We start from the raw sequence: 23,341 nt of genomic DNA, 5'->3' as shown, positions 1-23,341 counted from the left end.
ATAGATGCTTTTCAGATGAAACAAAAACAAACAAAAAAGGAAGACTACAAATTTTTTAAAAAGCACCAAATGAACACAAAACCCAAACTCAACAAAAAACCAAAAAACAAACCACAAACCAACCCACAAAAACATATCCCAGAAGCAGCAGCCCAGGTTGTTGCTCAGCTGAAAGGCGAGGTGATGCCTGTATGGTGCCCAGGCTACAGATCTTTGTAGACTCCTGATGAGCATCTAACCCCTTAGTGCTCTGATTTCTCTGGACCAGGGAAAAGTTGGGCTACAAATGTAGTTTCTGCTGTATACGCTTTTCCACCTGAGCTCTCTGAGACAAATCATTTTGTTTCTTCTCCACAGACAGAAAGTGCAGTGTGTTCTACAGTGCCCCCAAGCACAGTGCCATGCTTTCAAAGTTGTGCCAGGGCAATGTTTGCCAGTGTGCAGAAGGTAAGGAATGGTCTAAAAGAAGATAGTTACTTCTGTGAACTATTAACATGAGAATTGTTAAGCCCAGAGAGGACAATCACAATTATCTTAATGCATAACTCAGTACACAAAACATTCCCTAATATATTTGTTACTAAATTGAAAAACTATTTTTAAGATATCTAGGACTGATTTGATAGTTGAATGCTATATATATATAATATATGTACATGCTCATACATATGTAAAACTCCTCCACCACTCCTCTAAGAAAGTTGATCTGCTATTTTATTTTATTCTCTGTTATAATGTTGAGTGAATGAGTATGTGTAAACTATATCTATCTAAATAACCATGTCTACAGAAAGAGATGTATAATTTATTTTCTTCATTCTAGGTCCCTGCCCAAAACAAAGATCAACTTTCGGTAAAGCCATGAAACAAACCACACGCTTCAGTTTTGCCTGCTACCACCCTATTGCTGATTATGGTAGGGCACAAAAGACAACTTTCAATTTAGTGTAAACATAGTTCTTTTTAATAGGGATAAATTTGTGGGTTTATATGCCCAGACATTTCCTGAAATGAGTAGGCTTTCTGTATCTGGCCTAGAGGCCGAGGAGATGAAACGAAGTCATCAGGGGGGTGAAAGGGAAAAGTAAAGTAAAGACCTCAGAAAGATGCAGTGGGATGCTGGGGAAAGGAAACAAGGACAACATTACATTACATGGTTTAGAAGAGACCCATGGTGTGAGCACCACCATCACCTGCATCCATAATGTTACAGCATGGAGAAAAAGAGCAGGCTTTGCATGACATGCCATAGCTCAGCAGCTCCTCCTGCGGAGCTAGATGAATATTTTCTCCTGTGTTAATTTGCCTTTCTGGCCTCTTCTTTGGATAGAAAGTTGTAAGAGCTACTGAAGGACAACTGGATCAGCCACTTTAATTACATGCTAACAGAAGGACAGGAAAAATGTGAAAACCTAATCATATAGGAGCTTCTTTTAAAAAAATACACAAAAGAAATACAAATCTAAAGGTTGTTGATTAACACCTGACTTTCTAAAAGAATATTAGGCATACAGAATTACTATCCTGTTGTCTTTCACACCCCATGTTTCGCAAATAGATAGCACACAAGTGTCTGTATAGACATCTGGTAAAAGCATACCTATTTTTCAGTTTTTGGATGCAATTTCATGTTTCCATCTAACCTCACACTGTTGTTGTCTGTTGCAGTGTACGAAGTGGAGGTCCTCAATAGTACACAGAAGAATGTTTTTAATTACTATGAGGCCAAAATCCACAGAATCTTTAAAGCCAGTAAGTATCAAAATGTTTGGCTCCTTTCATTCACCTGTAGGAAAATCAGGTTGATTAAATGTTAGCCAGTATGAGGCACGCAGATGCCTTCTCTTGGTGTAGAAAGTAGGGTCAGGTATACTTATACGCTAAGTTTGCAAGAAGACTGATTTCTTTGGTGCAGCTGCCTCACTCTTCTGTTCAGCTCAGGGGCAGGTTGCTTTGGTTCATGTTGTGCAGCAGTCCTAAGGCACAGGAGCTTCAATGATTTCACATGAAACTAAACCAGAAAACAGAGTCCAGCTGCATTCGGCCCATGGCTCCAAACTGGAGATAAATCCTCCAAAAACATGCATAGTGTGGATATTGGGTCTTCTACATATACTAATTCACTTTATAAACTGCTGTTGTTGATCCACATTTTTCTACAGCAGACATATCCACTGACCTCTATTTTCATATTGGATGAAGATTTTAAGTGCTTGTTACTCAATTAATTATTTAGCACTTGCAACCCCTGCAGAACAGGCTAAGACCTGTCCACAATGATTTGCCTGAAGTCAGTGAACACAGGAAAACTTCTAGATCTTCAATTTAATAATCGCAGTAACAACAAAGAAGCCTTTCTATTTCTTTTGATGCAGTGTAAAGATTTGCACTGCTCTCAGAAAATCTCCTTTTTTAGGCCTCCATCCCAGCTGTCCCCATGTGAACTTTATCATCAATGAACACTGATATTCTTCAAAATAATTTCTGGAGAGGCTGTCAGATGATATCTCAGACTTCAGCCACTGTGGTATCATGTGGTTGTCAGTTTTGAGTTTGGCAGCCACAGATTGCCTGTAAAAAGCAACTTTAAAGGTTCTGAAATCTTCCCTGCCTGGAACAGAATAATTAACTCACTCCCTCGATCTTTGCCCAGGGGACAGGCAATGTGACCCAGTATTTATGGCACACAACTTGTGATCTGTGCCCAATGTATAGTCCCTGTCAGGAAATCAGGTCCACACTTTGTGAATCCAGAGAGAGCATCTGTCACACCCAGGGCTTTCCATATGCAGGGAAATGATAATGTGCCTAGTGATCAAACTCTGGCTATGGGAGATTACAGTACCACGATGGAAAATTTCATTAATCCCTCCAGAAAATCTACAGGATCAAAAGTATTTAAAGCTCTGGGCCTAAATGCAACTTGTACTCACAGCTCGCAGGCAAGCACTGGAAAGATTTTATTTCATGGCAGCTGAGAGAAATATCTTTTGAATGAGAAGTTGAAGGGAAAAGATGACTTCTCCCATTCCCACCTCCTTCTTTTTCATGCATTTAGAAGCCCCTTTGATTTGCACTGTATGATGCAGCTTATGAGCATCGGCAGATGTTTTGGGAAAGGCTAAGAGGCACGAAAACATGATGATAAACAAAAAGCAAGATGTTGCATCCCAAACAGTTCATGACTGAACTAGAATATCTTTTATATTTTCTGTGGCTATTTTGCCGCAAAATTAGCACTCTACATCAAATTATCTGAAACCTTGTTAGTGTTAAAATATTCCACTTCAGGTTTTCATATATTGTTAGAGTTTCATTTTGAATACTAGACTTTCTGTACTTGTAATACAATAGTTTATGGAGCAGAAGTGCACAAACTTCTGTTAACTGTTAGGAAGACTGTGGTGTCTTACCTGTAATTTAAGCTGGTTTAATGTTTAATTTGTCACCACAATGTACACCGCAGTTATGCATGACATTTCACATTATATTTAGAAAGAGACTAAGAAATTAGAATATTGCTTTTATTTGCATTTTCTTTTTCAAATGGACTTTGAAAACTATTGTTCTAGCCCAACAACACAGTATCCTCCTGACTTGTGGTTAGGCTGATGAATAAACTTCTTTCCAGCTCTCCTGTCATTGCAGTAGCTGAGTAGCCTTCTCTTCTGCCTTGGATGCCCACTTCTGTAATGATCAGTTCCACTTTTGAATGACTAATCTTCCTGGTCAGAATCCAGACCAGAATCTTCTAAGTTATTCTAATGTGGAGATCACCAAGTGCATATCATACGTATCAGCTTGAGGGGCAGTAGCATAAATGCTGCATCAGTGAAGTTCAGGTTAGGTGCCCTAAGGAGAGTGAGTCTTTAATATTGCCTTCTGCATTGGTGAGCATAAAGATGTTTGAATTCAGTTTGCTAGCTTTTAAGACCATTATGAACCCGAGCAATCGGAAATATGAGACAGCATGTTTTATTTTTCCTTTGGTTTTCCTTCAGTCTCAGAGGCCATAAGGTCTGAAAGTTCTCTATAGCAAAACAACTCCTTCAATAACTAGTGAAGACAATCAGCTAAGACAGAAATGGCTTACTTCTTGACAGGTAATGTTAAGGGAAATATATCCTACCATAGGATGGCTATTTATTCCCATGTCAAGCCACAACTCCCAAGTGAAATACTACCTTGGCTTAGCAGCGAAGTAAATAATCACAAGTGGTTGTGCCCTGTGTGCTACATTTCTACTTGTTATTAGAAAAGTTCATGGGGTTTTCTCTTCTTGTGTCACAGCTACTGATGAAAGCATCCAAGTTGGTGTCCACCGACAGTTCCTAACGCGCTCTACATGCCAGATAAACATGGTCATTGGCAAACGGTACCTTCTCATGGGGAAAGATGGGCAAACGGTTGATTGCAACAACAAGTAAGTGTGATGGAAGCTGCTATCATGGACAGCTGCTATTGAGAACCCAGAGGATACCTAACCTATTAGAATACCTCCAGAAAGCAAAGGCAGGGCCAAATTTCTTAGGGACTGATTCTTCTGGCTGTACTAAAATGGAAAGAGTACCACCCTGCAGGCAAAAGGGTAGCTGTGGGAAACAGCTGAGCCACCCAAATCTATCAGCTGATGTGATCTGTGCAGAGCCTGGTTCCCACACTTGTCAGAATCAAAATCTGTCCCTGATTCCACTGGATTAAAACTCACAGCTAGAGAAGGAGAATGAGGAGCACTATACAGTTCCATCTACTGCAGATACCTTACACAACACCCATGTTTGCAAAAGAAATAGGTGGGACCACAGCTAAGAGCAGCTCTCAAAGTTTCTGTTATGTCATGCATGCAAGTAGTATATTCTTCTCATTTCTCATTGTCACACTTCTGATGAAAAAAAGGCAATTTATCTGAGGAGGAATTTGGTCTGACACTGTCAAATATTCAGTGAGGAAGATATGTTAAATGTTTCATTTCCTTGTGCAAAACTGGAGAAGGATAGTGCCTCTGAAAGCTTCTAGGAGGGAGAGCCTCTCAATCAAATTGTGAGCACCACTTCCTAAAACATTAACAAGTCCCTTCACCCCATCACTGTATATCACACCAAAGTGAGTGCTTAAGTCAGGGGCCTGCTTCAACAGAAGCCTGCCAAAGGTTGAAGTCTCCCAGCAGAGGTGTAACTCCTGAGTCCTCTCCAGTCCAGTTGTATAATGGCAGAAGCTACACGGCTTCTCACCACAGAAAATGAGGAAACAATTGGGGATACACTGTTGAAACTGAACTCCCCTTCACTGTGTCCCACTGGTGTGCACTGGGGCTTTTTCTACCACTCTGGAAAACGCTAATGGAAACTTAGCCCAAGTTTACCTGGTGTCACTCCTAACACAAGTACAGCCAGGTTCGTCCTGCCTTGGCACTGGCACTTCCCAGACTTGATTCAAAGCTCAGTTAACCTCAGTTGCTGGTGCAACTAGATTTCAGGCAAGTTTCTTGGCTAGTATAACTCCTCCTGATCTCAGGGATGCCTCAGTGGCGGGATGGAACATCATGGGGTTTGTGCTTTCCCATTGCTCCATGTCAGCAGTAATGACTCACCTCCTTTACCTGTCCCACTTGCACTCAGGATGCAGTACTTCCTTGATGCACAAGCCTGGATAGAGAAGATTCCAGAAGACAGTGAGTGCCGCACCACCCTGCACCGCCAAGCCTGTGCTGACCTCCAGGACTTCATGAGCACGCGGGACAGCCTGTGCCTCTTCTGAACGACTGTTCTGCTCCCTACATCCCATCCCTGTCGCTCCATTTGGAATTTTTCTTGCAAACCTTGTGCATCAGAGAGGCACCTGAAACATTGCCAAGCTGCTTCTGTTGCTATCTGTTTTGCTGATTGTGGTATCTCCTGGTGGATGTATGTGTGTGTGGGCAATACAACAAAAATAGCAGTTACTCTACTGGTTGTCGTGTTTATTGTCCCTGGCAATAAACATTGAGAAGAGAGCAGGAATTTCTGTCTCTCTGATCCCTTATAAAGCAGTGCAATTATCCTGCAAGGGATCATATGAAAAAACACTGTCCTTGCAGAGCTGATTAGTTCCTGCAGTCACTGTCACTCAACAAAGAAAGAGGCTGAGAAATTTGCATGGGTCAGAAAGAAGACTGGGCATTCCTGGGCTTACCAAGTACAGCTGTGTTACGCTGCCACTGAAAGAAAAGAGATACTAATGCTCATGCTTCAGCACATCAGTTATTTTCTGATTTTAACTGTGAGCCCTCATGTAGGGGAATGAATGATCCCACGCTGCTTCTGTTGCTATCTGTTTTGCTGATTGTGGTATCTCCTGGTAGATGTATGTGTGTGTGGGCAATACAACAAAAATCGCAGTTACTCTACTGGTTGTCGTGTTTATTGTCCCTGGCAATAAACGTTGAGAAGAGAGCAGGAATTTCTGTCTCCCTGATCCCTTATAAAACAGCGCAATTATCCTGCAAGGGATCATATGAAAAAACACTGTCCTTGCAGAGCTGATTAGTTCCTGCAGTCACTGTCACTCAACAAAGAAAGAGGCTGAGAAATTTGCATGGGTCAGAAAGAAGACTGGGCATTCCTGGGCTTACCAAGTACAGCTGTGTTACGCTGCCACTGAAAGAAAAGAGATACTAATGCTCATGCTTCAGCACATCAGTTATTTTCTGATTTTAACTGTGAGCCCTCATGTAGGGGAATGAATGATCCCACTCGGACCACAGCAGGATTCCCGTATGGACTTCTGCAGATGGAACTGGAGCTGGCCCAGCATCAGGGATGGGCAACTGGACTGTATACATCCTGCTCCTGACCCATGCACCAGCTAGTCAGCTGGTAGATCACTGAGGGCACAGAATTGCTTTTTAATTGCACTTTGTAGCCACACATCTTTCCAGCTTTTCTGGTTTTAGAGTTTAATTACTTTGCATTACTTTTTAAAGAAAAGCCTGACACAATCTGTAGGTGCATCTTTCTGAAGTGTTGCTGGTTCTGTGGCTACGCAATCAGCTCTGCAGTGGAGATGCAACACACGTCAGGGAAAGGTGGAGGCTTGGCTGCCACAGTCACAAAGGCATCCACAAATGGCAAACTAGGTTGATGATGAAAATAACCCCAAAACTCAAAACCCAGGACAATTTCTTTTCCTCGATGTTTGCCTGAGCTTTCAGATTTAGGGAGTGTAACTCTAATGCCTGCATATATATTCTCTTCTTTTTATTACAGAACACGTCAGGGAAAGGTGGGGGTTTGGCTGCCACAGTCACAAAGGCATCCACAAATGGCAAACTAGGTTGATGATGAAAATAACCCCAAAACTCAAAACCCAAAACGCAGGAAAATTTATTTTTCTCAAGGTTTGCCCCAGCTTTCAGATTTAGGAAATGTGACTCTAATGCCTGCACATATATTCTCTTCTTTTTATTACAGAGCTTATAGAAATGTCATTGATATGGCAAAATCCAGCTGAGGTCAGTAAAGCAAGTGCTAATTTCTACTTATACAAGATAAAGAATAGGCTGTTCCACTGACAATCCAACTATCCAATAATTCTGCTAATAGTTATGAAATAATTCCTCTAAGGTTAGGGGCCAAATCCTTCTTTCCATTCCACAGGACTTGAGTTAAATACCAGTATCTGACCTTTTTGCGGTGTGGAGTAAATCAAGAGCTCAGAGGTTCTTGCTTAGCAGACAAATCACCAAATAATTGCTGCACTCAAGGCTCTGTAATATGTGGTGAAAGCATCATTAAAATTTCATATTGGGTTTAAGATCTGACAATGCAACTATCCAGTAATTCTGCTAATAGTTATGAAATAATTCCTCTAAGGTTAGGGGCCAAATCCTTCTTTCCATTCCACAGGACTCGAGTTAAATACCAGTATCTGACCTTTTTGCGGTGTGGAGTAAATCAAGAGCTCAGAGGTTCTTGCTTAGCAGACAAATCACCAAATAATTGCTGCACTCAAGGCTCTGTAATATGTGGTGAAAGCATCATTAAAATTTCATATTGGGTCTAAGATGCATTTTACATATTTTATTGCATTTCACTTTGAGATGAGTATAAACTGAAACTGCTTAGTGCCTAAACTTCACAGATGCAATAATTGCTACACTCAAGGCTCTGTAATATGTGGTGAAAGCATCATTAAAATTTCATATTGGGTTTAAGATGCATTTTACATATTTTATTGCATTTCACTGCCTAGTGCCTAAACTTCACAGATGCAGTCTCCTAATGTGAGAGCTATGTGTGATTATTAAACTATTTTTACTTTTATTTTTGGTACAGAGGACTCACGCATGCTTCTACTTTAATTCTGGTAATCTGGAACCTCTTGGAACCCCTTGCTTCCTGGGAAATGCTTTAAATCTCTCTGCCCAAGGAGTTAGCATAGAACAGTCTCTATCCCCCTCTATTTTTCTGCCCCAAACTCTCAAGCATATTTATAGGGAGAGGGAAGACAATGGTGGAATTATTCTCTGCTGCCAAGGTTGTTAACGTTTGCAGGTAGCGCAGCTGAAGACCTGCCGGAGACTCGGCCAGCACCATGGAGGCTTGCTTGAGGGCTTTGGAAGCATTCATTTCTCCCTCTGCTGCCACAACCTGTGAAGTAAGAGAAATGGAAATGGCACTGTGACACTGCCCATAATGGGGGAAATTCAGCTTTACAATGAGGGGAAAGCAAATGGGCATTTGGATGCCTGGGACAAGGATACAGGAGCTTGGGGGTAGACATTGCTGTGGGTCCCACCTTAGCTCTTGCCTCCCGAGAAGCCTCTGCTTCAGCTGCCATTGCCCTCTGCATGGCCACAGGAATCCTGACATCTTTGATCTCCACTCGGGCCACTTTGATTCCCCACTGCTCCGTGGCACTGTCGAGGATACCCTTAGGGACAAACACACAACCCACCATGTAGAGCACACTAATGGCAGACAGAAAACCACACAATGGCAGAGAGAAAACCACTTTCTGCCACTTGGACAGAAGGAAAGGCAGCGTGCAAACCTGCACAACAAAAATAAGGAGGCCTCCAGGGGCACTAAAATCCAACATACAACCTTATGAAACTCTTGCTGATCAACACCAGTGTCTCCTGTGTGGTTTTCTGATCCCTTATAAAGCAGTGCAATTATCCTGCAAGGGATCATATGAAAAAACACTGTCCTTGCAGAGCTGATTAGTTCCTGCAGTCACTGTCACTCAACAAAGAAAGAGGCTGAGAAATTTGCATGGGTCAGAAAGAAGACTGGGCATTCCTGGGCTTACCAAGTACAGCTGTGTTACGCTGCCACTGAAAGAAAAGAGATACTAATGCTCATGCTTCAGCACATCAGTTATTTTCTGATTTTAACTGTGAGCCCTCATGTAGGGGAATGAATGATCCCACTCGGACCACAGCAGGATTCCCGTATGGACTTCTGCAGATGGAACTGGAGCTGGCCCAGCATCAGGGATGGGCAACTGGACTGTATACATCCTGCTCCTGACCCATGCACCAGCTAGTCAGCTGGTAGATCACTGAGGGCACAGAATTGCTTTTTAATTGCACTTTGTAGCCACATGTCTTTCCAGCTTTTCTGTTTTTAGAGTTTAATTACTTTGCATTACTTTTTAAAGAAAAGCCTGACACAATCTGTAGGTGCATCTTTCTGAAGTGTTGCTGGTTCTGTGGCTACGCAATCAGCTCTGCAGTGGAGATGCAACACACGTCAGGGAAAGGTGGAGGCTTGGCTGCCACAGTCACAAAGGCATCCACAAATGGCAAACTAGGTTGATGATGAAAATAACCCCAAAACTCAAAACCCAGGACAATTTCTTTTCCTCGATGTTTGCCTGAGCTTTCAGATTTAGGGAGTGTAACTCTAATGCCTGCATATATATTCTCTTCTTTTTATTACAGAACTTATAGAAATGTCATTGATATGGCAAAATCCAGCTGAGGTCAGTAAAGCAAGTGCTAATTTCTACTCATACAAGATAAAGAATAGGCTGTTCCACTGACAATGCAACTATCCAGTAATTCTGCTAATAGTTATGAAATAATTCCTCTAAGGTTAGGGGCCAAATCCTTCTTTCCATTCCACAGGACTCGAGTTAAATACCAGTATCTGACCTTTTTGCGGTGTGGAGTAAATCAAGAGCTCAGAGGTTCTTGCTTAGCAGACAAATCACCAAATAATTGCTGCACTCAAGGCTCTGTAATATGTGGTGAAAGCATCATTAAAATTTCATATTGGGTCTAAGATGCATTTTACATATTTTATTGCATTTCACTTTGAGATGAGTATAAACTGAAACTGCTTAGTGCCTAAACTTCACAGATGCAATCTCCTAATGTGAGAGCTATGTGTGATTATTAAACTATTTTTACTTTTATTTTTGGTACAGAGGACCCACGCATGCTTCTACTTTAATTCTGGTAATCTGGAACCTCTTGGAACCCCTTGCTTCCTGGGAAATGCTTTAAATCTCTCTGCCCAAGGAGTTAGCATAGAACAGTCTCTATCCCCCTCTATTTTTCTGCCCCAAACTCTCAAGCATATTTATAGGGAGAGGGAAGACAATGGTGGAATTATTCTCTGCTGCCAAGGTTGTTAACGTTTGCAGGTAGCGCAGCTGAAGACCTGCCGGAGACTCGGCCAGCACCATGGAGGCTTGCTTGAGGGCTTTGGAAGCATTCATTTCTCCCTCTGCTGCCACAACCTGTGAAGTAAGAGAAATGGAAATGGCACTGTGACACTGCCCATAATGGGGGAAATTCAGCTTTACAATAAGGAGAAAGCAAACAGGCATTTGGATGGCTGGGACAAGGATAAAGGAGCTTGGGGGTAGACATTGCTGTGGGTCCCACCTTAGCTCTTGCCTCCCGAGAAGCCTCTGCTTCAGCTGCCATTGCCCTCTGCATGGCCACAGGAATCCTGACATCTTTGATCTCCACTCGGGCCACTTTGATTCCCCACTGCTCCGTGGCACTGTCGAGGATACCCTTAGGGACAAACACACAACCCACCATGTAGAGCACACTAATGGCAGACAGAAAACCACACAATGGCAGAGAGAAAACCACTTTCTGCCACTTGGACAGAAGGAAAGGCAGCATGCAAACCTGCACAACAAAAATAAGGAGGCCTCCAGGGGCACTAAAATCCAACATACAACCTTATGAAACTCTTGCTGATCAACACCAGTGTCTCCTGTGTGGTTTCTCTACTACCTCCTAAATTATGAACCCCATCCTATCTTCAGGCGGGCACTTACCAGATTAGTGTGCATACAGTGGGTACAACAACCTTATGAAACTCTTGCTGATCAACACCAGTGTCTCCTGTGTGGTTTCTCTACTACCTCCTAAACTATGATCCCCATCCTTTCTTTAGGTGGGCACTTACCAAACTTCTCCCTTTGACAAAGTAATACTACAGCAATTTCCTAAACCAGCACGATGCTGTAAAAACATGTAAAAGCACACTACACAGCACAGCTCTGCAGCACTGGCATGGTCTTCTCTGCTTGGGCTCCTGGGCACTACTGCAACCCACATCTCCACCCTGACCCCACTCTGCCCACAGCCGCTGCCCTGGCTGGAGAGGGGTACCATCTCTCTTCGATTTGACTGTGCCTTTTCTGTGACTGAAAAGAGTAAATTAGGTCTTGGTTTTCTTCTCTGCCACCTCCTTGGCTGCCAAATTAAAAAAAAAAACAAACCCCACAAACAGATGGCACTTTAAAGCATAAAACTACTCGGTTCTGTTCTCCTAGTTGTTATGACAGGAGATGCAGGCCTTGCCTTGATTAAGCTTCCATCAAGAGTCTGCTCAAGATAGAGCTTCCCATGAGCAGCAGACTTCCTCCTCACAGCTTGCAGCAGCCTCTGTATAAAGACTAAACTAATTTAATAAACTCAATGGAGTTTCACATTTTCAGAATATTAATTGCTTTTTGATAGAAATAACTCTTCTTCAAGAACCTGGGGAAATACCTTTAGAATAACTCTTTCTGACTCTAAACAGTAAGATGTAAATTGAAAAAAAACCATACAGGGCAATTTTGCCATCATTGTCAAAGAAAGAAGGAGGGATCATTTCTAATTTGCTACTCCCCAGAACACATCTCCATGGTTTTCAGTGAATTTTGAGAGCCATATTTACCTGGATACTGTGTGCAATCTCCTCACGACCTGACAGGAGCTGAGCCAAGCTCTGTGTACCCAGAATGTTTCTCAGGGTTGTCTGTGCCAGGAGGAAGGTGGCCAAGTGGACATCAGTGACATTAGCGACGGCGCTAACAGCACTGTGGATCCTGTAGTACACCACCCCATCGACTTGGGTAGTAACAGAATCTTTTGTGAGAATCTGTATTGCAGAAATGGGCAGAATTAGAGAATGATCCAATACCACATGCCTTGCCAAGGAAGGGGATTACTTTTTTTTTCCCTCAGTGAGGAAAAGGCCCTGATAATTGGAGGAAACAAAGAATTTTGTTTGCTTTCTTTGTTATTCCCCTGAGAAATATATTCAAGGAAGTTATCAAGGAAGGACCTGGGAGTATTTTGAGAGCCAGATTTACCTGGATACTGTGTGCAATCTCCTCACGACCTGACAGGAGCTGAGCCAAGCTCTGTGTACCCAGAATGTTTCTCAGGGTTGTCTGTGCCAGGAGGAAGGTGGCCAAGTGGACATCAGTGACATTAGCGACGGCGCTAACAGCACTGTGGATCCTGTAGTACACCACCCCATCGACTTGGGTAGTAACAGAATCTTTTGTGAGAATCTGTATTGCAGAAATGGGCAGAATTAGAGAATGATCCAATACCACATGCCTTGCCAAGGAAGGGGATTACTTTTTTTTTCCCTCAGTGAGGAAAAGGCCCTGATAATTGGAGGAAACAAAGAATTTTGTTTGCTTTCTTTGTTATTTCCCTGAGAAATATATTCAAGGAAGTTATCTTGCATCACCAATAGTTTAAACGAGGGCAAAATGGATGATCCCGAGGGTCTCTTCCAGCCTTGATGATTCTGCGATTCTGTAATCTTGCATCACCAATAGTTTAAACCAGGGCAAAATTTGTACATAGCCTTTAGACATCTGTTTCAGCAGTAAGTGAATCTCATAACCCTCATTAATTCCTTCTGCAATACTGAATGGTTGTTATCCTCTTCCTTTCTGGTAGAAAGGACCATTACTGGGCTTGAAGATCTGTGTTAATTCCCCTAAACAATGTGTTTGTACGAAACGCCAGTAAATTGAAACAAAAGTGAAAAGCAAAGTGCAAGAAATTGTAAGAAGAAACTCTGAATAATATTTAAGTATTCAGAGAGGAGGTGTGTCATCTTTTGGCAAACAAGTCAGCAGGCAGTTGGCCTCAGCAAAGCACTGCTGGTGCTCCACTGTCTCTTCCCTCCTCGGCATCTTTTGCCTGTGAATAAGTGCTTCATAGTCTCCCTGCTAACAGCTGCAGAAGCCTTGCCAAAAGCTGCTAGTGTTAATTCCCCTAAACAATGTGTTTGTACGAAACGCCAGTAAATTGAAACAAAAGTGAAAAGCAAAGTGCAAGAAATTGTAAGAAGAAACTCTGAATAATATTTAAGTATTCAGAGAGGAGGTGTGTCATCTTTTGGCAAACAAGTCAGCAGGCAGTTGGCCTCAGCAAAGCACTGCTGGTGCTCCACTGTCTCTTCCCTCCTCGGCATCTTTTGCCTGTGAATAAGTGCTTCATAGTCTCCCTGCTAACAGCTGCAGAAGCCTTGCCAAAAGCTGCTAAGCCTTGACAGCACAAGTACCACAACCATCTTCCTTCCAGCCTCCTCTTTTGGGGAGCCATTTTTCATTCCACCACATGCACGCCCGCATGCACTCTGAGAAAAGGCTCTTTGTGGTTATGGAAAGATAATGGTCCAAGAAAGAGCTCCTGGGGGACACAGAGGGCAATTCCAGGGGCCAAAGGGGTCCTGAGGCCATTCCATCATGTCTTCTCTTCACATAAGGAAGGAGACAGCAGTGCCAACTTCACCAGCAGAAACATTGTACCATGGTGGGGTTGGGGCCACATGGAGCAAAAACATTTCTGGAAGGATGAGAATTGCTCAGCCACTGATTCTTCAGACTAAATTCTTCAATCAATGTTTGTCAATAAAATGCCTAATGGTATGCCTCTCCATTCCCACTTGGATCTGAGTTGTGTGGCTGATTGCTAATTCCTTTTAATTTAAGGAAGTTTGTTATCCCTATGTAATTTGCCTTTTGAGAAACACATAGGGTGTGCACACCTTTAAGCAAAGACTACAACATCACCAAGGGCTTTTTTGAATGGTGAGCTACATGAGATCCAATTTTATTAGGACATTCTATTCTGCATATCTTACACTAGTCTGTTGCTTCATTTCCATGTGTGGAGTAAAAATACAACTGGGAATTTTTTAGCCTCTTCTCTCTTGTCCTCTCTGACTCCTATTTGCAGTTCTACCCCACCCTCCCTTAACTTCTGTCTCACAGTTCTGAACGTCAGCAAGAAGAGTTTGCTTGGCCTGCAATAATGCATGTGCAGGTTTTCATAAGTAGAAATTTTGTAAGCAGTTTGGAAGTCAGAAGATACAGCAAATAAGCTAAACTCTATACAGTAGCTTGCAGCTGTAAGACTATAAGACACCCACATTAGTTTTGATCAAGCCACAAACGAGATTTACATTTATTTCTGGCTGCTAGAGAATAGTTACCTCTTGTGGAGGAATCTTACAGGTAACAGTTCTAAGATCAACCTTGATAAATGTATCTGTACATGGAAGTATGAGGATCAAACCTGAAAAATAAAAATAATGAGATGAAACACTTGTTTCTGAAAGCTAAGCCTAGAGATTGGTATCATGTACAAAGCAAACAGATGGAAATATCCACAAGATGGAGAACGAGTCCCATTATGTAGTAATGAATTATTACTACAGCTGTCCTTTCTGCTATGGAAGGTGACAACATTGAGGTTTTGCATTATCATATAACAGAGCGAAATGCAGATATCTGCAAATAATGTGAATTTATTAGAAGTTGACAGCATAGGGCTCTAGACAGGGAACGGGCAGGTTGCAGTTCTGGTCTCGAATCTGCCGTGAGACTTGTGACAAAATCTCCTTCAATGACTTTGTGTAGTTTCCCCTCTTTAGATCATAGGCCATTTATGGTACAGTATGTGTGTCTCCAGGAAAGACATCTCCCAGGTCCAGATTCCTGCACCACCTGTAAGCCTCCATAGTAGGAATGTAGCCCCAAGATCTGACCATCAGTGAAGGAGTCCACTCTCCCCTTGCTAGAGAGAAGGACTTGACATAACTATCTAATCTCAGCATTTTTCTTAGGTGCCCAGAGCTCTGCACCTGCCCTAGCTTCTCTTTGGACCACATGGCTATTATTCAAGAGGAAAGACAGTATCCAGACTTCCTCTTATTTCAACCTCCAGCTTGCCCAGTTCCATTGCACAGAGGTGGTAACTGCACCAATGCAAACGCCTCATGTTGTTCGCTTTGGTTTGTGATTTATAACCTGGTCCTAGGTGACTGTAACAGACTCTGTATAGATGCAGAGTGTCCCTGTCCTGAGACATTTACCCTTTTCAGAGCAGAAAATGCCTAAAGATCTGGCAGAAATGAGCAGTGTTGAAAGTGAGATACAAGGAGAGTGACCACAGTCACCCAAAAACATCTGCTGCAGGTCCAGAGAAGGGCGACAAAGATGGTGAGGGATCTGGAGAATAAGTCTTATGAGGAGAGGCTGAGGGAACTGGGGTTGTTCAGCCTGGAGAAGAGGAGGCTGAGGGGAGACCTTATTGCTCTCTACAACTACCTGAAAGGAGGGTGTAGAGAGATGGGGGGCGGTCTCTTTTCTCAAGTCACAGGCAACAGGACAAGAGGAAATGGCCTCAAGTTGCGCCAGGGGAGGTTCAGGCTGGATATTAGGAAAAATTTTTTCACTGAAAGGGTTATCAGACATTGGAATGGGCTGCCCAGGGAGGGGAGTGAGGCACCATCCCTGGAGGTGTTCAAAAGACGGGTTGATGAAGGGCTGGGAGGTATGGTTTAGTGATGATGCTCCTTGTTTGTTGTGTGGGTGGCTATTTTTGTCAGTTAGGTTGACGGTTGGACAAGATGATCTTTAAGGTCCCTTCCAACCTAGAAGATTCTGTGATTTTGTGAAGACTGCATTTAAACTTCCGTGATCCCCCATCAGTGTTTGCAGCATGAACTCAAGCTTCCATTCTCCAACCTACTCAACAACAAAGCCATACCTGGCATGAAGGTCCTCAACCTTCTGTGTTGTGCTGTGACAGGGGTGGGGCTTTATCTTTCCATCAGAAAAATAAACAGCCTGCAGGTAAAGGAACTGCAGCAGAAGGGACCATCTCATCCCCCGCCCTGTGCTATGAAGAAGGATTCCATGGACTTTTGCTGTTCTCTATGTGGTTAGAATGCGTCATAAGAAAATAAAACCAGTGCATCTTAAGAGAATAAAACTGCATGCATTCACCTGGTCCCTTTGCTTTCTTAGACAGGATACGTCCCAGCCGAAACACAACAGCACGTTCATATTCTCTGACAACCTAGGAAAATATTTTAAATTTAGAATTTTACAAATAACTCTATTCCTGCTTTCCAGGCTGATTTTTTTTTAAATCTTTGGCATCTGTATTAAATGTGAAAAAAGTACAAATAATATAGGAATCAACAAAGCTGCAAGTCACTAGGCATTTTATGACTTTTCCTCACCTCATCCTTTGCTGGAAAAACTCAGACCCTGCCCCTGCAAATATGTTACAAAACAGACCAAATATGAACGAATTGCCATTGATCTAATGAGGTTAGACACAACCCTCTCAGCATCAGTGCTGCACTCAGAGAAGCTGTAGGAAAAAAGTATCACTCACCTCAGAAATTCTAGCTAATTACTTCAGTTAGTGTATCACAACAAGGACTGATGTTCAGGGCAATCAATAACCCCTAAAAATTGATTTAAATTAATCATATTATACCAATCATCCCTTGAAGGGACTGTGGGTTTAGGTTGCATAGTTCCTCACTGCAGGGACCTGCTTCTTTTTTCATCAGTACCCATGTTAATTACTATTGCTGGCAGCATCAAATATGAGTTCTTCAGAAAAGTTTGTATATTTATTCTCCCAGTGCTGTTGTAAAGCAAGGGAGTTTAATTGACAATGGAAGCTGAGGTTGCAAGAATTGTGGTGATACAGAAAGTGAGTGGAAGAACATGGATCTCTTGGTCTCAGGCCACGTCTTTGCTACAAGCCCTTACGATTTCCAAAAAATGAATGTTAAGCGCCTGGTTTTAACAAAATCAATAAATCAATAAATCAATAACGATTTTCATAGAGCTTTCTTTATGTGCCCCAAATCCCACTAGCTTACCTTGATACATGCCCAGATGGATATAGGAAAGGTAATAAGCACCAGGAGGAAAGAAAGGGAAACCAGGATCCAGCCACAGACACCAATTCCGTCCTGTCTGTCAGCTATAACAAAAAAAAAAAAAAAAGGAATAAAGCAGTGAATGCAAAAATTCAAATTTTGAAAAGAGTTATCTGAGGGAAGTAGATCTAGCCCAGTGCAATCATGAGGGACTGCAAAGTCCACAGAGACTGGTTCCTGTTTACCTCCTTCCCTTCGCTCACTGAAAGCTGTAGAACACCTCACCAAATATCCAACCTTATGCCCCTTCTGCTCCAAAGCTTAAAAGGTTCAGAAAGTACATTTTGCAACTGGGAAGTAAGAGGACAAATGAAAAATATTGCCAAGGATGGGGACTGTGAAGGAGAAATAAATCATTGGGTGGAGTATCCTCCATGGATATGAATCTCTGCCAGAGCACCAGGGCTGGGGCAAAAGATTTAGTTTGTATGAAGCAGGTAATAAGGAGAATGGGAGAAACTGCTGCTGTCTTTAAACGAAAGTTTTGAGGGATATTGATGGACCAGTTCATTCACTAAACCAGAAGCTTCCAAATCAGTGCTTGTCTACATCCACATCCGTGCATTTTGAGAAGTTCTCTCACTGCATTCAGCTCTTCTCATCCCAAAAATTCATTATGATGAAATTTCACTATTTCATTATAATGAAATGAAAATATAACAAAATAATTTCACTATTATTATTTTCCTGAAGGGAAAGCAGTGGTGAGTTGTTGTTCAAGTACTAAAAGTTTGGGAGTCTCTTTGTAAGGGAAAAATGTTCAAGGAGCTGTTGCTCTTTGAAGAGCAGCTGGAGATCCTCACAGGAGAGGCACAGAAGAGGGTGAGGAATGAAGCAGTCCTGCCACCAGGACAGAGTGCTGCAAGGTCAACTGAATTTTGCTAAATGCAGAAATGCCTTGAATCGGTAAAAAAGCAGATGCATCAGGAATGCTGGCTGGGCTCGCCCCACGGGCAGTCTGACTGCCAGGTTTGGGCCAGAAGAGGAACTTCACAGGCATGAGCATCCCCAGATGGGAAGCTGAACGCCAGAGCCTACATTTCCCATCACAAGAGGAAGAGGCAGGAGAGAGGGAAGAAGGCTCAGAGGTGTCCTCAGAGAACCTCCCCCATGCTGATGCAAAGATGCAGCGTGTTCTGGATATGTTACCACAAAGATACAGGGTAGCACTGGGAATTTCTAACATCAAATAAAATTCATATGCAGATAAAAGCTGATAAATAGAAAAGAAAACAGTTCGTTATATACCTTGTGAGAAAAAAACTTGTCACCACAGTGAAACAGCATGAGGCTACCTGATCTGTAAGGCACAAGCCAACAGACCAGCAAAGCAGGACTGACAGGTTTGTCAGAAAACCCCCAGCAGCCCTGGAGGAGGAGACACAACCCAGCCCTCCTGCAGCTCCTCCTCTCTTGGGTTCCTCTGTGTTTGCAATGTTAACTGCAAACCTGGGTGTTACCACCAAGACCTTTGCTGCTTGAAGTTTTGCCCATCCTACTTTTGAAGTCCCCACCGTGGATTTAAGCACTGACATAAATATGTTTGTGTCCAAGAGGGCTACGTTTCAGGTCTCCCTTGGACTGTTTGCCCTGAGAGCTGTGCAGAGAACCACTGCACTGGGAACCCGGCTTTCCTCCCGGCACTTTCCAACAAACAGTAATTTGAAATCCCTGGTTGTTTAACGAGGAATCATCAGTAACGCTGCAATCAGCAGTAGGAAGGATTTGAGGAGCTCCCCTGAGTAAATTACCATGCAAACCATGTGTTTGAAGACAGGACTTTTAAGATTCAGTGTGAAAATCTCTAACGCTTTCACTGTTGCTTGGTTGCCACAGAAAGCTCTTCACATTACACTAGTGGTATGTCAGACTGCAACAGGCAAATGAAGTACCAGTGGTTGAGCATGTTTTAATCAGTGCAAAAAGATCAAGGAAACTTGTGGGATGGGTATCATTCATAATTCTTTATCTGAAGCTTGAGGAAATTAATCATGAAGGGATGCTTTGTTCAGCAGAGCTCAGTATTTTGCACTCTCTATTTCACCTAAATGATTAACTTACAGAAAAATGTCTGAAGATCTTTTTCTCCAGTGGCAAACTTGGTCATGAAGAACCTCCTTAAAAGCAATTTTAGACTGTAACATCGTCCACCTGAGACCACTGTGAAGATACCTGGTAGGAATGACACAATCCCACCTTGATGCAGTCCTGAGTAATATGTTCTAGGCAATCCTGCTTTAGCAGGGAGTTGGACCAGATGATCTCTAGAGGTCCCTTCCAACTCTGACAATTCTGTGATTCCATGAATCCACAGACAGGGAGGAATGGCTGGAAACAAATGTCCACACCCTGCAGATTGATATTCATGCAGCTGAGAAGTAGGTCAAGATATCACTTATCACCACTATGGGCAAGAAGCACACATCCAAAACTGACAAAGTATAAGTGAATCCTTCTCCATGAACACTGTCCTAGAGATCCTGTTGCCAAAGTAGATTCCAGTGACAAAAGCAGGATATGACAGTATGCCCTCTTGTAGCTAATCCAGACCTAACTCCCCAAAATACACCACAAAGGTTCTCCGATTACCCTGAAGTTTCAAACCATTTAACCACAAGACAAATGGAAGACTCAAGAAAAACACAATAATGAAGAATAAGGATCAGCCACAACCCAATATATCAGAGACCTGGTTTTGCCATGCCTGTATATGGACAACTATAGTCATAAGCACCAAAAAAATAATCACTTGGGTCTGCAGTCCAGAGCAAACCAAGAGCTGCAATACACTGCAAAATGTGAGAGCTCATCAACCAGCAGTTGGGGAAAAGCTCATGGACACTTGCAGAATCCACTTTGTTTTTTCTTGATACATGCATCACGATACATCATGAACACAACTGATACACAAGATAATGCTGTGGGCGTTGAACTTGAAAAGCTCATGTCCAAGTTATCTTGTGAGGAATATAAAGAACTGTGGACAAATATCTCCCAAGTCTCCTACAGCAACAAAGAGAGATGGAGTAGCCTCAGCCTTTTGTAAACTCAATGTACCCTCCTGCTTTCTACAAGCACCTAAATCAGTCCTGCCAGGACTCATGCTTGTCCCACTGCACCATCCACACGAATGGCCAGACACGAAGGTGGAAACAGCACACATGGCCCATAACAACTTTGTTCTGGCATCAGTTCCCTGACTTGAAGAGAGCACCAGGTGCTTGTCACACAAGTCCAAGCACATCGAGTGCTTTCGGGGCTGAAAATTTCTTCTACCTTCCCTAACTCCAATTTTCCCCTTTCACACCATCCCTACACACAGAAGTGCATCAATAGCCAAATTGTATGTGGTAGCCCCTGGGGTCATTTCAGCAGAAGGCAGATGCTGACACGTGCTGGCAGGGCAGTATGAGGTAATTTGCTCTGTCACTCAGTGCCACAGACTGAATTTGCATCTCCAGCCCATGTGAGAGACTTTTGATGAATGCTTGGGTTCAAATACACTTTTTATGTTTGGTTAATTTAATTCCTTTTTATTATTGAGATCCCCCCCCCACACACACACACAAAACCCACAAGGCTTACCAATCAGATGCTCCGTGTTGTTTTTCTTGGGTGTCTCTCTCTGGGGATCCATCCCAGTTGGGGGAAGCTCTGGTCCCCTCACAGATGAGACAGCAGCATACCTTGAAACCGCGGAGCACTCGTGCGAAGCGCTGAAGAGAGAAGCAGGGTGAGAGAAGCAGAAATCCCCACTGGCAGAAGAGCCCTCTGGGAGTCAGTTACCCTGGTGAGAGGGGGATGTTTACAGAAACAAAGTCTTGCGGATGACGGTTGTCTCTGAAGTAACTCCATGGTCTTCTGTGGCCGTCTTCTGGCCAGGGAAGTACTTGGCCCAGATGGTTTTACACCCCATACAATCCAAGATGGAAATTATTTCTATGCATTGGTAATATCTGTCACCAGAGAGAAAAAACAAGACAGGACAGAAAGAGAAGATGAAGAGGGCAGAAGTCCTATGAGGAGTGGCTGAGGGAACTGGGGCTGTTCAGCCTGGAGCAAAGGAGGCTGAGGGGAGACTTCATCGCTCCCTGCAACTACCTGAAAGGAGGGTGTAGCCAGGTGGGTGTCAGTTCAGCCTGGAGCAAAGGAGGCTGAGGGGAGACTTCATCGCTCCCTGCAACTACCTGAAAGGAGGGTGTAGCCAGGTGGGTGTCAGTTTCTTTTCCCGAGTAACAAGTGACAGGACAAGAAGAAATGGCCTCAACTTGCACCAGGGAAGGTTTAGATTGGATATTAAGAAAAAATTCTTCTCCGAAACGGTTTAGATTGGATATTAGGAAAAAATTCTTCTCTGAAACAGTTTATCAAGCACTGGCTGCCCAGGGAACTGGTTGAGTCACCATCCCTGGAGGTATTTAAAAGACATGTCGACGTGGTGCCGAGGGACATGGTTTAGTGGTGGACTTGGCAGGGTCAGGTTTATGGTTGGACTCGATGATCTTAAGGGTCTTTTTCAACATAAATGGTTCTATGATTTTATAAAGCCAGAGGATACAGACCGAGTACTGCTCCTCTGCTGTACGCTTCTGAGTATCACAGGGTCAGCTACTGTTCAGTTCTCAAACACTGGCAGCATAAATAATCCTCCAGGTGAGGTCCCTGTGCTGTGCAAAATAGCTCATCACACACTTCTTGATACTGCACATCACAACAGGCCGAACCCTGTTGTGCTAAATAACCTAAACACTGCAGTAGAAGCATTTCAGCTCCAAAGCCTTAATATTTTTTTTCCCCAAATAAGACTATTCTTCACAAAACACTTCTTAATCTTGACAATCAAACTAAGCACAGCATTTCAGATGAAGCCATTTCTGAAGGCTGCAGGAGAGCAGCAGAGAGTTTGTCTCTCAAAGGACACAAACCTGTTCCTTGTTATTTGAGAATAAATGGGAGGTGGCTTTCCATATGTAATTTATGAGTTTGACATATACCTGCATTAAATATATGGCTGTTTTTTGTGGACATCCATCATCTAGAATATCTTTGGGAAGCTCTGGCTCCAGCTTCATTTCACTTCATGTCTTCATCCCTGCCAGTACTCACATTGGCCCCAGATGGGTCATTCCAAGCCAGTTGCTCTCCAGAGAATCCTTTCCCAGCCTCACAGAGAGGAAACAACACCATGGAAAGGATGTTTTAAATCATAGTGAAAACCATAAGCACAAACAGCTTGCAAAACTGGGATTGACTTGGTTATTGCCAATGCCCTCATCAAATATGTGGTAATATCCCTCGGAAGTCATTTGCGGCACTTTCCTAATTACTTGGCTTCTCACACTGAGCTGTAAGGTCAAACCTGTTCAGGACAGATGCCCACTAGTAGGGCAGCGAGGGTGAACAGCTACAAGAAAAATATGTTTTACTTACTCCAGAAGCAAAAACATAACACACAGAACTACCCCCCCCAATACCTTTTTTTTTTTTTTTTTCTCTCCTACAGCAACAAAGAGAGATGGAGTAGCCTCAGCCTTTTGTAAACTCAATGTACCCTCCTGCTTTCTACAAGCACCTAAATCAGTCCTGCCAGGACTCATGCTTGTCCCACTGCACCATCCACACGAATGGCCAGACACGAAGGTGGAAACAGCACACATGGCCCATAACAACTTTGTTCTGGCATCAGTTCCCTGACTTGAAGAGAGCACCAGGTGCTTGTCACACAAGTCCAAGCACATCGAGTGCTTTCGGGGCTGAAAATTTCTTCTACCTTCCCTAACTCCAATTTTCCCCTTTCACACCATCCCTACACACAGAAGTGCATCAATAGCCAAATTGTATGTGGTAGC

General features: G+C 43.0%; 3 protein-coding genes across 4 annotated transcripts in view; 1 reads left to right on the top strand and 2 right to left on the bottom strand.

The window, feature by feature from the left end:
* The window catches only part of LOC106902556 (complement C4-like), a 60,411-nt gene extending 54,465 nt beyond the window's left edge, over positions 1–5,946 (top strand). For both annotated transcript variants that reach the window (XM_014966142.1, XM_014966143.1), the window contains exons 38-42: positions 358–447; positions 824–916; positions 1,669–1,752; positions 4,291–4,423; positions 5,619–5,946. In XM_014966142.1, coding sequence (XP_014821628.1) covers positions 358–447; positions 824–916; positions 1,669–1,752; positions 4,291–4,423; positions 5,619–5,757 — 539 coding nt within the window. In that variant the 3' untranslated portion in view covers positions 5,758–5,946. The remainder of the gene's footprint in view (positions 1–357; positions 448–823; positions 917–1,668; positions 1,753–4,290; positions 4,424–5,618) is intronic.
* Positions 5,947–8,243: 2,297 nt separating this feature from the next.
* LOC106902557 (stomatin-like protein 3) lies at positions 8,244–9,005 on the bottom strand. The gene is made up of 2 exons (XM_014966144.1): positions 8,776–9,005; positions 8,244–8,627 (listed from the first exon to the last, which is right to left on the bottom strand). Exons 1-2 carry the CDS (start codon positions 8,935–8,937, stop codon positions 8,427–8,429), a joined length of 363 nt encoding a protein of 120 aa, XP_014821630.1. The 5' UTR covers positions 8,938–9,005; the 3' UTR covers positions 8,244–8,426.
* Positions 9,006–10,119: 1,114 nt separating this feature from the next.
* On the bottom strand, positions 10,120–21,230 carry LOC106902558 (stomatin-like protein 3). The gene is made up of 7 exons (XM_014966145.1): positions 21,078–21,230; positions 17,433–17,536; positions 16,537–16,609; positions 14,739–14,821; positions 12,592–12,795; positions 10,877–11,011; positions 10,120–10,728 (listed from the first exon to the last, which is right to left on the bottom strand). Exons 1-7 carry the CDS (start codon positions 21,127–21,129, stop codon positions 10,528–10,530), a joined length of 852 nt encoding a protein of 283 aa, XP_014821631.1. The 5' UTR covers positions 21,130–21,230; the 3' UTR covers positions 10,120–10,527.
* Positions 21,231–23,341: the final 2,111 nt, after the last annotated feature.

Source organism: Calidris pugnax, unplaced genomic scaffold (genome assembly GCF_001431845.1).
Source record: "Calidris pugnax isolate Ruff unplaced genomic scaffold, ASM143184v1 scaffold20, whole genome shotgun sequence".
Classification (NCBI taxonomy): Eukaryota; Metazoa; Chordata; class Aves; order Charadriiformes; family Scolopacidae; genus Calidris; species Calidris pugnax.
The sequence above is the reverse complement of the archived record's forward strand: the minus strand, read 5'-3'. Positions and strand labels throughout refer to the sequence as shown.